Below are 17,035 nucleotides of genomic sequence, written 5' to 3' on the forward strand. Positions count from 1 at the left end.
ACTGGTTTTCATTTGCATTATTTGGCTGGTAGTCTTCAAGTCTCCCAAGGATACAAGATGGCAAAAGTGAATTTCCCCTTGGGATTAATAAAGTATCTATCTGTCTATCTTATAGTGCCTTTTATTTATTTATATCTATCTATCTATCTATCTAAAAGCATTAGGAATGTCAAAGGAGTGTGACATCATAAAGTAATTTCAGTACATCAATGTAGCCACTTCCTCCTTTACAAAAGTAAGCCTTGAGCAGTAGTAAGATTCACACGTTCTCAAACCATTTTTTAGTTTTGCTTTTTTTGACCCAAAATTATTTGAATTTTCACAAACACCCTTTTCTGCCTATGTCTTCTAGATTTTTAAGTATGCACTACTTTGTGCGCAGAGTGGTGGCCCTGAGGCTAGGGATTTGCACTGGCAATCGGAAGGTTGCTGGTTTGAATCCCATAAACGCCAAAAAATCTGACTCTGCTTCGTTGGGCCCTTAACCTGCAACTGCTCTGTCCTGGGTATGACGTAAATCTGCAGGTAGGTCCTCCAACCAGCAGGGAAAACCTGGGGGTTGGTGGCACAATTGGCATTACAGACTACATAAAAAAACCTCAGATTGGTTCCATTCCATCTGAACTAGTGAGGTGCTGAGGTGTCACCCATTGCATGGCTGCACTCAGCTCCTAATCTGGAATCCTGAGTTGGTTTGTCATGTGGTGAGTGCAGTAATGAGTGCTCCTAACCTCTCTTCTACTTTGTGCTGTTGCTTATTTTTGAGTTCTAGTGGTGGTTTTTCTCTGCTCTTTAGGAGATTGTTAATGTTAGGCAGAAACTCAAATCCATCTATAGTAAGCATTCTTAATTTAGTTCCTTTTTCAGGCTAGTAATATGGCCTGCTATAAGCATTTATCTCTAGGTAATAATTTAATTACTTGTCTCCATGCTGCATTTAAAATCCTTGGTGACTGAAAGGTGTATTTTGTGCGTATCGCAATTTTTATTTTTATTTTTATATGCCTGTTGGTCATAAAAGTAGCTTGGGGGTTAATTTTTTTCTGGGAGACAGAGAGGACATGTTTTCAGTAGCCATTATATTTATGTAGCTGTTTTACACATTGTAAATAAGGAAATTTAATTTTATCTCCACAAACAGTTCTGGAGACACCAGAAATAATAAAAGAAATGAATGAAAATGTTATGGATTAATTCATTTGTGAAAGACTCTGTAGACTTATGAACTCTAGCAACTCATACAGGCAGCTGATAGCTTTGAAACAGAGTATGAACGCTGACTACACTTTTTTGGGAAATTACAGGTTGGTGCTGAGCTACTCTGGGAATCAAGAAATTGCTGTTATGCCTATTTCTGAAGTTAGTGGAATTCAAATTTCAATTAAAAAAAAACATTTAATGGCCTTGAAAGATGCTCATGTGAGTCACTGTGGATTTTGTCTTTGAGCCCTATACTCATGTGGCTCTTCTTCAGCTAACAACAAGAATGGGTCAGCATTATATCCGCATATATATTATATTAATGCAAAGTCATGGTCATATTAGTCATTATTTCAACAAGGAATAATTCAAATTTAAAGGCACATCTCAACCAGTCTTTATTATTTCCCTAAATCTGTGCTTCTCAACCTGTGGATCGCAACCCAAATGTGGGTCTCTTTATGCCTTAGATATGTCATAGGCTTAAGTTAAAAAAATAAATAAATTGGCCATCACTTTTAATGTTTTAGAGGTGTAATAATTGCAGATTTCAGTGACGCACCCAGACAAAAGAAATATATAAACATATAAATAACTACAATACACAGAACAGATCACAAGTGATCCACCATACAATATAATAGTGCAACAGAAATATTACAAGTACAGCGCAGAATTCAACAACAGATGATATCACATAATATGATTTGGATTTGTTCAGAGTGCTGGAGACCTCGGTCATCAACCTGCCTCCCTCTATTGGTCATTATCCTTCCAGACGTTTTTCCCATTTGCAAACAAGTTCTCTGGAACTCAGGCAGAGTTACTATCATGTTCTTGGTCACCTCTCTTACCAAGGCCCTTCTTCACAGATTGATTAGTTTTATCAGCTCTTTAGGAACAATTTTGGCCCATTTAAAAACACTGGAGGGCACTGTGCTCTTTGGAGCCTCCAATGCTGTAGAACTTCTTTGTAGCCATCCCAAGACACAATCCTGTCTCTAAGCTCTGTAGGCCATTCCTTCAGCCTCATCACTTGTTTTTTTTTACTTTTTCTTATTCACTGAACGACGGTGGGATCTTCTATGTGATCTTTCATGTGATGTTCGAAAGCCCAGGTTAATGAAGTGTTACAGTGGTGGTGGTCCTTCTCAGCTCCACACAGGTTCACAGGAGTCAGAATTACAGTCAGGTTCTTGCATACCTGTCTTATCAAAACCCTTCTCCCATGATGGCTCAGTTTGGTCAGCTCTAAAAAGAGTTGTGATCGTTTCAAACCTATTCTAGTACACAATTATGGAGGCCACTGTGTTCTTAGGAACTTTCAATGCTACAAGAATTTTTTGTAGCCTTTCTTAGATCTGTTTCTCAACAAATCCTGTCTCTAAGTTCTACAGGCAATTCATTTGACCTCAGTGTTTGTTACTCAGCTTCTATAGGCAGGTGTGTGTCTTTCCTTATCATGTCTAATAAATTAAATTGACCATAGGTGGACTAAAAACAAGGTGTAGAAACATCTCAACAATAATAGCATGGGATGCACCTGAGCCAAATTTCAAGTATCATAGCAAAAGGTCTGAAAACTTGTGTCAATGTGATATTTCAGTTTTTAATTTTAATTACATTTGCAAAACTGTTTAAATTCATGTTCTATGTCATTTTGGGGTATTGAATGTGGCTTGATGTGAAGTAAAAAACAAATTTAATTGATTTTAGCACAAGGCTGCAAAATGTTAAAAATGTGAAGGGATTTGAATACTTTCTGAAGGCATTGGTTAATTGCTACACTAATGCATAAAAGTAATTATACAAATTTTAAATATGTCTGCTACTAAGTGAATTTTGCTATTTTCTTATTTAATAAAATCTCCAAATAAAGGAAGAAAAATTGTCACCATAAATCATCTATAAAGTACTCAGTTCATTCTGCACATTATGGGGAGTTTCTTTGCTATTTTTAAAACTGTGCCCTAAAATTGAATTATAATTTGTAACAAAACCTCTAAGTACAGACTTAAGGTTATAAAGTGTGGCTGTGTATGGAAGGAAAGTAATGAAGATAGATGGTTGGATTGATGGAAACACATGTAAGTCGCGGCTGATGAGATGCAAATAAAACAATTCAAAGTGTGTTGTTGGCACTTGCTATCAGAAAGGAATATACGGTAAATTAATGTTGAATAAAGGAAATAAAACCCATGTATGTTTGTCAAAAGATGTCTGCTGTCTTTATATTATCTTATCATAAGCACAATTTTTTAACAGTTGCGTCATGTGAAATTGACAAAACTATAAAAAGTAACTGCTGTAAAATATATAGAGATGAGCACGGAAATATGTTTCATTTATTAAGGACTTCAAAATAGCTTTATTATCATTTGCATTTCACTGTGCTTTTTATGTTTATTCACATGTATAGTAATGAAACAATGTCAATTATGTGTTCAAAGTTTCTCATGCATTAAAGTTCTAATGAATTAACAAAATGAAGTCAGTAGTACTAGGGTGTTGTACCGTGTTAGCCATTATGAATGTAGAGAAAAGCCAAGCAAAATGACACCTTTTATTGGCTAACTAAAAAGATTACAATATGCAAGAGATCTTGACCTTACATTGTTCTTCTCTCTCTTGTTAAATTATACTTAGCCTGAATAATTCTATTAATTTTTTACATTTAAGATTTTTTATTTAAAGATTTACCAATGTAGTTTCTTGTACTAGTGTGTATATATAAACACATGGAACTTCAGTTTCTGTATTAAATCTTGCCTGAAGAAGAGGCCAGAATAGTCTCAAAAGCTTGCATATTGTAATATTTTTAGTTAGCCAATAAAAGGTGTCATTTTGCTTGGCTTTTCTCTAAAATGAAGTCAGAAACTTGAAAGTACCCCTTATGATAAGGACTTGGGAGTCATGGCTGACTCATCACTATCTTCATCCAGCTAGTGTATACAGAAGTAATCAAGAAAACCAACAGGATCTTAGGTTTTATATCACAACCAGTAATGGCACACTGCACAATAACGGCCGTGAATACACTTGAATTGAGCATTCCTAGTTTTCATCCTCTTTCTCTGTACGTTTAGCATTTGTTTGCTCAGAGGTTGATGTGCTTGCTGCTTCCTGAGCAGCTCTTCTTTTCTTCACCCCAGCGGTCCGCTTCTTCTCTGTATTCGTCTGCATCTTTTTGCGTTAAAACTGATTAAGTCAGTATTTGTCTTGCAATTACTTAGTATGTTTTCTTTAATTTTTCACTTAAGTTTTCAATCTACCTCAATAATGATTTTAGATATGAAGAGGTAGGGGAAGTGACGGCGAAGGTGATAGGGATGAGAACGGCGCCAATACGAATGCGCTGCAAAGCCTCTCAGCTGGCCACTGCCGAGAGTTGATTCTACAATAAAATTAAATAAAAATAAAAAGAGGAATAACCTTGCAGGTCAATCATTGCCCTGAAAGCAGATAGTAGATATCACGTAGTATACGTGTACCCAATTTCAGGTCAATAAGTTAAACGGTTTGTGAGCTACAGGTGATTTAAAATCCTAGACAGACAAATGAACAGCCACGGTAACATATTATATAAAAAGATATATGAAGTACAAGTCAAAGGAGTAAAAATTAAGGGAAGACTGTGTATAGTTTTGATCTCCATATTACAAAAAAGACATAGGAGCACTAGAGAAGGTCCAGAGAAGAGCGAGTTGGCTGATTCCAAGACTAAGAGGTATGAACTGTGAGTTGAAAGAGTTGAACCTTTTCAAGTTAAGTATATGTAGAATAATAGGTGACATAAACGAAGAGTTAACATTATTAGCATAGTGGATCATGGCTGTTACTTTAAAATAAATTCCACGAAAAAAGACAGGGACACAGTTGGAAATTTTTTAAAGGCAGATTTCATACAAATATTAGAACATTTTTCTTCAAGTAAAATCATAACCATAGACACATGGAAGAAATTACCAAGTAGCGTGGTGAGTGTAGGACTTTAGGGACCTTCAAAAATCAACTTCATGTTGGTTGTATTTGATGTTGGTGTTTAATGTTTCCTGGGGTTTTTTTCTCGACTAAAAATCAACTCTATATCTTTTCTGGGGATTTCTTACATTTGATTAAAAGATTTTGTACTGGCTGAAAGGGAATGTCAGCATAGGATTTAAGAAAGATGTCCAGGAGAAAAAATGTGGTCAAAAAACACAGTGTCGGTCAATATTGGGAGTCAGAAAGAGAAATGGCAAAACTCAAACTGCTAAAATAGAATCAGAGTGATGTCAGAAGTTACAAAATAAATGTACAAAATTACTGATTAAGTTCAATCTCAAATGAGTGGGAATTACACGAGGTGAATCTTATACAGTTGCACTGATGACATCACTATTACACAAACCACAGAGGAATATCTAATGCAATGGAAAACTCAAGTTCAGAAAACAGAAGTGCCTAAAACCAAAACAAAACTGCTGCCAAAAGCTACATGTAAAATTATTAACATTTAAATAAAGCCTCCAAACAGAAAACAAAAATCAGAATTTTATTCCCAGGGTAAGATAACCCAATATGTACGGTATATTTGCAAATCATTGGCTAGAGACAACAAGGGAATTTTCAGAAGAAGCAGAGAAGGCAATCTGCTGGTTATGACTGAAGAGGAAGAACAAGGCATGGTGAGCAAATAACTCCTGAGGAATGGTTAGTTTGCAGGGGGTGGCCAGGGAGATGTCCCACTTCCTTACTCTGCCACCAGAAGTTCTGGGATAAAGTGGGAAACATCAAGGAACGGTGGACCCTGCAGCTAACTAAGCAGGCACCTGTGGAGGTACGGAAGGCATACAGCAGAGGAGGAAACCCAGTCAAAATTAAAAACGTCAATCACAGCAATACTCTTTTAGACAATACAGGACAACTGAGCTTGTTAAGCTGAATGGCCTGTGCTCATCACAATTCTAAGGAAGTCATTTAGATTCTAATGCGTTGACTCTATTATTTGAGTTCTTAGATATTAAATACATGTTTTAATCCAAGCTTAGATGTCCACTTCCCCCATTAACTATCAAAAAATCTTAGCATAAAATGTCTTATTGAGACTACTTGCTTTGTACCTGTCTGTCTAGTTAAAGTTGATTACCCAGTATCTAAAGTTTTAAAATCACATGCATGATATGCATCTTCAGAAAGCAAAAAGGTGAATTTTTCCACATTCCATATATTGAATTCATTTTGAGAATTGATTCTATTCTTTTTTGCCGCTGTTCTAACATTTTCTGTTTTGCAGCCAAGGACATATTCTTGTTGCAGCTTATCTCAGTTATCAAACTGACGATGCAATTAAGCATCAAGGGCCTGTAACACCCTGCGGTGGGCTGGCGCCCTACCCAGGGTTTGTTTCCTGTGTTGCGCCCTGTGTTGGCTGGGACTGGTTCCAACACACCCCCGTGACCATGTAGTTAGGATAAAGCCGGTTGGATAATGGATGGATGGATGGATGGATGGGGTCTGTAACACTCCGGCTCTACTTAAAAAATCTAAAGTGTCTTTCACAAAAAGAATTCAAATACATGGTTTGATCTGAATTTTATTTTGGTAATTTGGCATTCTAGAGTCTGGCCTCTAGTTTGTCCTGTTGTGAACATTTACTGAAGTGTTTAACTTTGCTTGTCTCAATGCTCATTGATTTTTCTGGTTAGTGGATGCTAACCCATGTGGCCCACAAAACATTTTCTGCAGCGATCCACTTGTTTCATGGAGATGGTCTTATTTGTCACAGCATCCTTTAACTTGCCCTTACGAGTGTGTATCATGTTTATAGCGTTAATCACTTGTGAGGCTGGTCTGGATCACCTTAGTCTAGATGCATTTGACTATTTATGGGTGTCACACATATGTGAGTAGGGGCCTCAAGGCTTCTATTCTGCTTGCAATTCCACTCCAAGTCACTGGATGGCACTGTCATTTACACCTTTACCTCTTTTATCCCCAGATCTGAAGACAGAGGGCTGGAGTGGACTGTGCCATTACTTTTGCTGCTGCTGAAAGTCCCAGCTCTTCCAGACCCGATGAGATATATGAGCTGTCCCTACTGGAATTCAGCAGTCAGTTTTAGACTTGAGTCTGAATAAGAGATTGTTGGAAGACCAGCGCACTGGCCTTATCAATTTTTGTGTTCATATGAATTACTTATGAACTCTTTGAAAATCATTTCAGCTTTTTTTTTGTCCGCTACCTCCTGACTCACTGGCATGAGTAAAACCCCAATATATGATATACCATTCAACTCATCTAGTTATACAATATGTTATACAAGATGTCAAGCTTATTGGGTTTACCCTTTATTTTTGGCCCTTCAGACCTGAAAAACCCACATTTTTAGGACATTTTTGTACTATATTTGGTGCAGGAAATTACAAACTTATGATAAAGAGTTAACCAATAGGTGTCTTAATGAAAATTGATCAGAAGGACTTAAAAATGTGCATCAACTGACCCCTGAGGTTCACTCCCTAATGGGATACAAGGGGGTCAAAATTACTCTTTTTTTCAAAACTTTCAATAAATGGGGATTGGTAATATAGGCATGTGGAGTGCCATTTTATACTATTGCTGATCATGAATATGATATTTTTTGATATTTGATTCTTTCGCTCATGTGCCAGCCTCTGTTCGAGTTGGTCTTCCTCTTGCGACGTGTTAAAGTGTATGTTGCCTTCACTTAGCTAGCGATACCTGTTTGTTTATTGACTTTTACAGTTTCTCCTGTTTCACTACTATGTGGGCAGAGCCTCTGGGGACAGCTAGTACAAGAATAAGGAAAAAAAACACAATAAATATGTTTATTTATTTTAGCATAATCTTTGCACAGGCAAATACTGGGGTGGGATTTCAAGCCAGCAGTTCAGTCCTGTGCGTCAGGCAGTGTGCACAATGACAAGAGATTTCCATTCACTTAATGTCATGACCAATCAGATGTTAACAGGTCATAATCCCCTCCTACTCGACACTGTAGTTCCACCCACTTAACATTGCCCCAACGCCTTGTGAATTTCTTACATCGGTTACCTTAAAACTAAGTGCTAGGTTTGAAATTGGCTGTGAATATAACAGACAAAATGATCTGAACACAGACATTAACACACACACACACACACATACACTGAGTGAAGAATATGATACAAAACAAAATGTAAGTGGATGAATCGATGAAAAATACAAAACTTAGTCTAACAGCCTGTGCTTCAGGACTTACGTGTTTTTCTTGCAGAATCTTCCACAAACAGTGAAGATATGTCTTCATCCACTCCGGCATCATTCCTTGCTATGCATGTGTAGGCTCCTGTATCTTCATATCGTACGTTGCTTATGTGCACTTCACTTCCATTTGCTAAGAATAAAAAAGTCAAGTCTGTTTCAAACCAGGATACAATGAATGTGACAAATATCCCTTAAAGGTCATTGACTTTATGCTGATGCAGTGTATATTGTGTATTTATTTAAATGACAATTTATTATAAGAGGTCATTCTCATAGCAACTCATTCAATTAGAATGATACCAGAAAAGTCCAAATATATGAAAATGGTTTCTTTTATTAAATAACTAAATACAAGAAAGGGATAAACACCCAATAACAAACCACTGGTAAAACAATTAACCTGTAAACACTCTGGGCCTATTTATACATATTTTAGTAGCAGGCAGGATGGCACCCACCTCAATGCCCTAACTAGTGTGTATCAGGTTTAAAGCGTTAATCACTTGTGAGGTTGGTCTGGATCACCTTAGTCTTGATACTTTTGACTATTTATGGGTGTCACACATAAGAAACACTCACTTCTTTAACCCCCCCACCCTTAAACTTTTCATCCCATTAGTCCCAAGTCACCAGATCACTTCAGACTTCTGGCCAAGAGTTGATTTTAGTCCCCCCCTCACATGGTCTCCTCTTGCCAGCCCTAAGGACCTGTTCACAGCTCATGTTTTTTGTAAGACTAAACCAATCTAGAGCTCCATCTAGAAGTTCTTTATGTAACCTGCATTCCTAAACTTTCCATTTCTTTAAAAAAATCGGCATGTCAAAGGAAATTCTCCCTGTGCGTGACTTTTTAAAAGGGAACCCTGGTCGATGTGACTGTACTACCCTAGGTAGTTTTGTATAATCTTTGATTCTCTTTGCAGTTCTTTTTTTTTAACTATCTCACTCTGGGTCAACTGTAGTATCTTGTGGTAAAATTATGGGCTTCCATCAGGGCTGTACCTCTAATTTTATCCATGCTAGAGACATTGTTTTGATCTTCTAGGACACCTAGCTAGTACAGTGTAAAAAGTAATTGCCCATTGGAAGTTTTAACATTTTATTATCATACAACATTGAATCACAGTTGATTTAATTCGGCTTTTCTAACTCTGATCAATAGGAAAAGACCCTTAAATGTCAAAATCAAATCAGATCTCTGCAAAGTGGTTTAAATTAATTAACAAAAGTAAAATACAAAATAATCGATCACATAACTATTAACCCCATGAAGTCAGCATTTAGTAGATGCAACTCCGTCAGCCATGACAGCCTTGAGTCTGTGTGCACAAGTCACTTTTTCTTTCTCTCTATGAGCTTTGTACCTCTTGTACATCTTATACATCTTATATACCGGAATGTCTGACACCTTATATTCCAAATCGTAACCTCAGATCTTCAAATGAATGTCTCCTTAGAATTCCAAGAACAAAACTTAACAGCGGTGAGGCGGCCTTCTGCTGTTATGCACCTAAAATCTGGAATAGCCTGCCAATAGGAATTCGCCGGGCTGATACGGTGGAGCACTTTAAAAAACTGCTGAAAACACATTACTTTAACATGGCTTTCTCATAATTTCACTGTAATCAAAATCCTGATACTCTATATCTCCAACTCATTATAATAACTATTCATGTTGGCTCTAAAATCTGTACTAACCCCTACGCTCTCTTCTGTTTCCTTTTCCGGAATCCTTGCGCCACCACCATATACTCAAAGCGCCGTGATGTTCCAACAATGATGGATAGATTAAAAGCCAGAAGTCTGTATGACCATCAACATCAAGTTACTCTGTGAGAACCCTAACTACAAAGAGGACTATTTCATTTATGTTAGGTAGAATGCCCAGAGGGGACTGGGTGGTCCCGTGGCCTGGAATCCCTGCAGATTTTATTTTTTTTCTCCAGCCGTCTGGAGTTTTTTTTCTGTTTTTTCTGTCCACCCTGGCCATTGGACCTTACTCTTTTTCTATGTTAACTAATGTTGTCTTATTTTTTCTTATTTTGTCTTTTATTTTTCTTTTCTTCAGTATGTAAAACACTTTGAGCTACTTTTTGTATGAAAATGTGCTATATAAATAAATGTTGTTGTTGTTGTTGTTGTTGGATGCTGCCATTTTTCCTCTTATTCTTCTTCTTTGAATAAGTCCTGAAGCTCTGTCAGATTGCGTTTGCATGACGTTTGTAAATGAACAGCCTTTTTCAAGTCCAGTCAAATTCTCTGGGCTCGAACCTGTCCACTCCAGAACATTAACACTGCTTTTTTTTTATGTTATTCCTGTGTTGGTTTGGCATACGTCTTGGGGTCGTTGTGTCATTCTCATCCGCGGTCACTTGAAATCGAGTAGCACTGTCCTCCTTCTGGGTCCTGGTTCTTATGGGTCTTCAGGTTGGTAAAGAAGACTATCCTAGACCTACATATTTCTGTGCGGTGTGGACAAGGGAAATGGTGATTATTGATTATGTGTTTTTGGCAGCAGTTCTTTCGTTGGAGTCTTTCCTTGATTTCTGCAGTACTATGGAGACACCTCCCAACTGATAAGATCTATGTCGAACTTTATAATGTTTATCTTAATGTTGTTCTTGTATCTCTTCTTCTGGCCTCCTTGTGTATGTTGTCTCGTAACCAGATCTTAGTAAAGGTCCTGTTTGGTCATGCGCATATCTAGCTTGCGTAATAATAATCCTGTCCATCCATCTGAGTTGGTCGTGAACTGATGGGCAGTGGTGGTAGGGATGTTGGCCTCTTCCAGTACACTGGGGATTGTATGTTTGTCCTCCCAGCTAATGTTTTATAAATGGTAAATGGCCTGTATTTGATATAGCGCCTACTAGAGTTCAAGAACCCCCCTAGGCGCTTCACAACACAAACAGTCATTCACCCATTCACACACACATTCACACGCTGGTGATGATAAGCTACTTTGTAGCCACAGCTGCCCTGGGGCGCAGTGACAGAGGCGAGCCTGCCGAACACTGGCGCCACCAATCCTTCTGACCACCACCAGCAGGCAAGGTAGGTTAAGTGTCTTGCCCAAGGACACAACAGCTGCATTCTCATGCTGGGAGCATGCGATTATCTGCGGTGTCTTTGTTGATATGCTTCAAGAGCCCTCAGTAGCCTGCTTGTAATTTGTTGAGGATTCTGAGCTGTAAAGTAGGTTGGTAAGCACTACGGTTTTGTCTTGTTTTTCTTCTTCTTTTTCCTCATCATATATTTCCCACTTCTAGGTGGAGTCAATGTGCCACACAGCTTGGTCCTGCACCTCCTCATTAGTCAGACCCTTTTCCTTCAGATCTTCTTTCACTTTACCCATCTACCTCCACTTTGGCCTCCATCTCTTTCTCTTCCCCAGTACTTTCATTCACATCACTCTTTTCCCCATATATTCATTGTCACATGTCCATGCCACTTCAACCTATTATCCTGTATTTTCATAGATATCTCCCCTAACTATTGTTGAACCTCTGATTTTCTCATTTCTTACTCTGTCCTCCACACATTCATCTCAACATTCTTATTTTTGCCACATCTACTGTAACTTCTTCTCCTGCACTCCATTTACTGCCTGTGTCTCAGCTCTATACATCATTGCTGGTATTACCAAAGTCTTATAAACCTGACCTTTAACCTTCACCTTAATTCGATGTCATAATGCTCACGTTTTCTTCTAATTCTTCCATTCACACTGCATTCTGTCGGTTAAGTCTACAATTCAGTTTTCGATCTTGAGTGACAATTGATCAGACTACAGCTTTATATACCAGAATTTTTGCTCTAGTCTGGAAGTCTTAGGTTTTCAGAGACCCTTTATCTTAGCAGTTGTACTACAACCAATGGAAACTGCTTGACTACAGACAGGTGATTGGCATTTAAATAATTATGAGACTTCTAAAATGAGCTGGCTGTCATATTAACAGTCGTAAAGGCTTATATAATCAGTTATTTTTTTATAATTAGCATAGATGACTTTGTAGAGGTCTGTTTTTACTTTGACATTAGGGCCCTTTTCTATTGACCAGTGTCAAAAAAGTCAAATGGCATTCACTGTGATTCAATGTTTTATAATAAAATGTGAAAACTTCCAAGGTGGTAAATGCTTTTCATAGGGATTGCATATGTAGGCCATGCAATGGGAGATGTATTGTCAGAGTTAGCACATGCGCCTATTTCACTTTTGGGACCATCCTGCCCCGTGTCACCATTTTCTGCCTGTCAACTCAACCATCAATCAAATGTCAAAATCTATGTTTGAGTTATTCTTGCGAAGAGGATAATGAATGCCACAAAAGGATGGGTACTGAAATTTGCTAGTGAGGGTGTCATCACCTTCACTTGTTGTTGATCTCATCATTAAGAAACAACAGGATGGCACATATTCAATTTTTTATTTTTATAACTCTCCTACATTTTCTGATGTTACCATGACTATCTACATTATTGAATTTAACAACTGAGGATGTTCAAGCACAAATTAAAAGAAAAAAGGTGGTTTCACTACTTGTTATACTACAAGTTTTCAAAGATACTTTAGTCAATTGTCAGCAATATTTTACAAAGTTGAAAATAAATAGTTGAAACATATCACCTTGCAGAGTAAGCTGCTTTGACAGTTTTGGTGTTATATCAATGCCATTTTTGAGCCAAGTCAGCTGAGGATTGGGGATGCCTTCTGCATGGCACCTGAGGCTTGCTGTTACACCTGGTTCTCTGGCTTGACTTTCCGGGTAAACCTGGATGACAGGAGGAACTGTGGGAAGAGAAGACAAAAAAGATATTTACAGTAACACGAAAGAAAGCATTCCTTGACAAGCAGGTAGCCCTGGCAGAGAGATGCCAAGAGCCTTTCATTTTAATTAATTTTGCACATTTACAGATTTTAGTAACGGATGAAGTGCTTTTCCTGGAGGCATGTAAGCAAGCCCCAGCCATTCATTAGGTATGATTTTAAGAAGCTTATGAAATTCAGGCAAGTGGATGCTGTCACTGGCTTTTCTAGTTGCTCTGGTAAGTGTTAAAACCACAATAATGGTTTTCTTCAGTTTTGAAAAATGCAGGAAAAATATAACAGGAACAGGTTTTAGAGAAATCTGTGACTCTAAAAATATTAACTTGTAAGAATAAATTGGAATGCAAGAATTTTAGATTAAGAATTTGTTTTCTTTCGTAGTCTTCACACTTTACTTTTGACCAAAATATATCACACTACTATAACATAATGTTCTTTAACCCAAGTAACCTTTACAATATCTTCATATGCTGACCCAATGCTGGGCCTTAAAGGTCATTTCTAACCTGATTTTGACACCCTGTTTAAGGTGGATATCAAATATTTCACCCCAAACTTATTTCAAAATGATTGACCCTCATATACTGTCAGATGCCAGAGCATTACTTTTCAAACAGATGGCATTTAGAATTTTTTATGGGTTGTGAACTAACAATGTATCTGCTACTTTTGACAACTTATTTCTTCTAGAAATAAAAATATATTGTCACACATGCGCACATGGAAGGCAGTGGGGGGTCTAGTTAATGTTGAAACTCTGGTGTGCGGGGCTAATCATGTGCACTGATGCCTCTTCTCCCTCCTAGTCCACTTCCTCTTTCGGCTCCATACCACATCCTCTAATATGACCTCATTTCCGCCTTTTCCCTCCAGATGACCAGCCTCTTCCTCCCCCTCACCTACAAAAACCCAGCAGTTCTCCTCTGCAATTCAGTCCTGTTTTGTGACTGCCTTTCATGATTACTTGGTGGATTATTACACAACTTTTCCCTTGCAACATCTCTATAATATTTGGGGTGGACCCCCAAACCTTTATCCTTGTTCTTTGCTTTCTTTACAAAATATTTATATACAGTATGTTTGTCTTGCTGTGTGATCTGTCCAAGATAGATACACACATCTTAAAAAAAAAATTGCAGTATGGGGCTTCCCTAGAGCTCATGCTGAAGAAACACTTCTTTGCTATCAAGAGGGATCAATGCTATCTATCGGTGGTTGGAACTGCAGCAAGTGAGCAAGGCAGCCAGAGTTTCAGAAGTCCCTGTAGTGGCTACAGAAGATACCTCCTTCAAATGCTGTGAATACAGAGATCCAGGCATGATGAAAGCAACATGTAGCCGATTAAATGATCCTACAGTATTCAGGAGATCCATGAGTGAGTTATATGATGGAACTCAAAAGCTGAGGCCAAGACGGTGGCATAAAGGGCCAGCACGGTGGGTATACACTGTGTGCACAATTATTAGGCAAGTGAGTATTTTGACCATATCATCATTTTTAATGCGTATATTCCAACTCCAAGCTGTATTAACTTGAATGCTTATTGGATTTAAGCACGTCAGGTGATGTGTATTTGTGTAATGAGGGAGGGTGTGGCCTAAGGAGATCAACACCCTATATCAAGGTGTGCAGAATTATTAGGCAGCTAGTTTTCCTCGGGCAAAATGGTTCAAAAAAGAGATTTAACTGACTCTGAAAAGTCAAAAATTGTAAAAAGTCTTTCAGAGGGATGCAGCACTTTTGGAATTGCTAAGATATTGGTGTGTGATCACAGAACCATCAAACATTTTGTTGCAAATAGTCAACAGGGTCGCAAGAAACGTGTTGAGAACAAAAGACGCAAATTAGCTGCCAAAGATTTGAGAAGAATCAAACGTGAAGCTACCAGGAACCCATTATCCTCCAGTACTTTCATATTTCAGAGCTGCAACCTACCTGGAGTGCCCAGAAGTACAAGGTGTTCAGTGCTCAAAGACATGGCCAAGGTAAGGAGGGCTGAAACCCAACCACCACTGAACAAGAAACATAAGTTGAAACGTCAAAACTGGGCCAAGAAATATCTGAAGACTGATTTTTTTCAAAGGTTTTATGGACCGATGAGATGAGAGTGACTCTTGATGGACCAGATGGATGGACCTGTGGATCAGTAATGGGCACAGAGCTCCACTCCAACGTGGAGGTGGGGTACTGGTATGAGCTGGTATTTTTAAAGATGAGCTAGTTGGACCTTTTTGCATTGAAGATGAACTCAAAATCAACTCCCAAACCTACTGCCAGTTTTTCAAGACACTTTCTTCAAACAGTGATACAGGAAAAAGACCATGATTTTTATGCAGGTCAATGCTCCATCACTTGCATCGAAGTTCTCCACTGTGTGGCCAGCCAGTAAAGGCTTTAAAGATGAAGGAATAATGACATGGCCCCCCTTCCTCATCTGACCTAAACCCTATCGAGAACTTGTGGGCACTTCTTAAACGCTAGATTTACGGGAGAAAAACAATACACCTCTCTGAAGAGGGTCTGGGAGGCTGTAGTCACTGCTCCACAAAAAGCTGATCGTCAACAGATCAAGAAACTGACAGACTCCATGAATGGAAAGGCTTATGACTGTTATTGGAAAGAAGGGTGGCTATATTGGTCATTGATTGATTGATTTATTTGTTTTGAAATGTCAGAGATGTTTATTTGTAAATTTTGAGGTGTTTGTTTATTATTCTCACTATAACAGATGAAAATAAACAAGTGAGATGGGAAAATTTTCATTTTTCCTTTAGTTGCATAATAAATCTGCACACTAATAGTTGCCTAATAATTGTGCGCACATATGTATTCCCCTGATGATGTTCACACTCACATTTCCGTTGTGAAACATTCAGGTTTCAGGTTTATTAACATTTTGGATTGACTGATAGCACTGTGTTTGTTCCATATTAAAATTAATCCTCAAAAATACAACTTGCCTAATAATTCTGCACTCCCTGTAAATTCTGGTCTAGGCATTGCATGTGTGAAAAGTCCACACTCAATGTTCTTCCCATCAAATTTCATATTTGTTGTGTTAGTCTCCATCTTTATGAGGATTTTTCTCCATATCTAAAAGATATATGTGTGTTGGCTTAATTGGCCTTGTATTTTTAAAAATTCCTTTTCATCTTTAGACAAAGAAAAATAACTTTTATGCTATTAATGGTTTTACGTGTGTGAGCAATACCAAGGTGACTTTTTGAAAGGACAACAATTAGGAACTGCAAGGGGATTACTTTGAAAGGTGTATTTATTCTATGCAAGTGAGAGGTGGGCACACTCATATTTGCACATCACTACATTGACGTCTTGTAGCAGCACATATTAAGTTCAAATCCTTGATGCTGGCCTCAGTGGATCATCACCTATATACAGTATATATATATATATATATATATATATATATATATATATATATATATATATATATATAGTGGCAGTAGGGGCGCTAGTGCACCCTTGAACCCTCAGGTACAACTCCAGACACCAGGTGAAAGTCCAGAACCTTTTTATTTTGTTCTTCCGTGCACCAAGCACCCTCCACACTACTCATACAATACTCTATCAATAAACACTCCTCCTCGCCCAGACACTTAGCCACCCTTCCTCCCAGCTCAGCTCGGTGTCTGGACTGAGGCACCGTCCTTTTATAGCCCCTGACCCGGAGGTATTCCTGTCCCAACAGTCCATAGTTCCTTACTCCTTCCGGGTCAGGGCAATCAGTCCTTTTTTTAA

At 38.1% G+C, this 17,035-nt stretch overlaps 1 protein-coding gene across 2 annotated transcripts in view; it reads right to left on the bottom strand.

Annotated features, from left to right (window-relative positions):
* The window catches only part of fstl5 (follistatin-like 5), a 1,124,912-nt gene that overhangs the window by 149,587 nt on the left and 958,290 nt on the right, over positions 1 to 17,035 (bottom strand). For both annotated transcript variants that reach the window (XM_039750328.1, XM_039750329.1), the window contains exons 9-10: positions 13,076 to 13,237; positions 8,444 to 8,578 (exon numbers count right to left, since the gene is read on the bottom strand). In XM_039750328.1, coding sequence (XP_039606262.1) covers positions 8,444 to 8,578; positions 13,076 to 13,237 — 297 coding nt within the window. The remainder of the gene's footprint in view (positions 1 to 8,443; positions 8,579 to 13,075; positions 13,238 to 17,035) is intronic.

The sequence above is a fragment of the Polypterus senegalus genome, chromosome 4 (genome assembly GCF_016835505.1).
Source record: "Polypterus senegalus isolate Bchr_013 chromosome 4, ASM1683550v1, whole genome shotgun sequence".
Lineage (NCBI taxonomy): Eukaryota > Metazoa > Chordata > Cladistia > Polypteriformes > Polypteridae > Polypterus > Polypterus senegalus.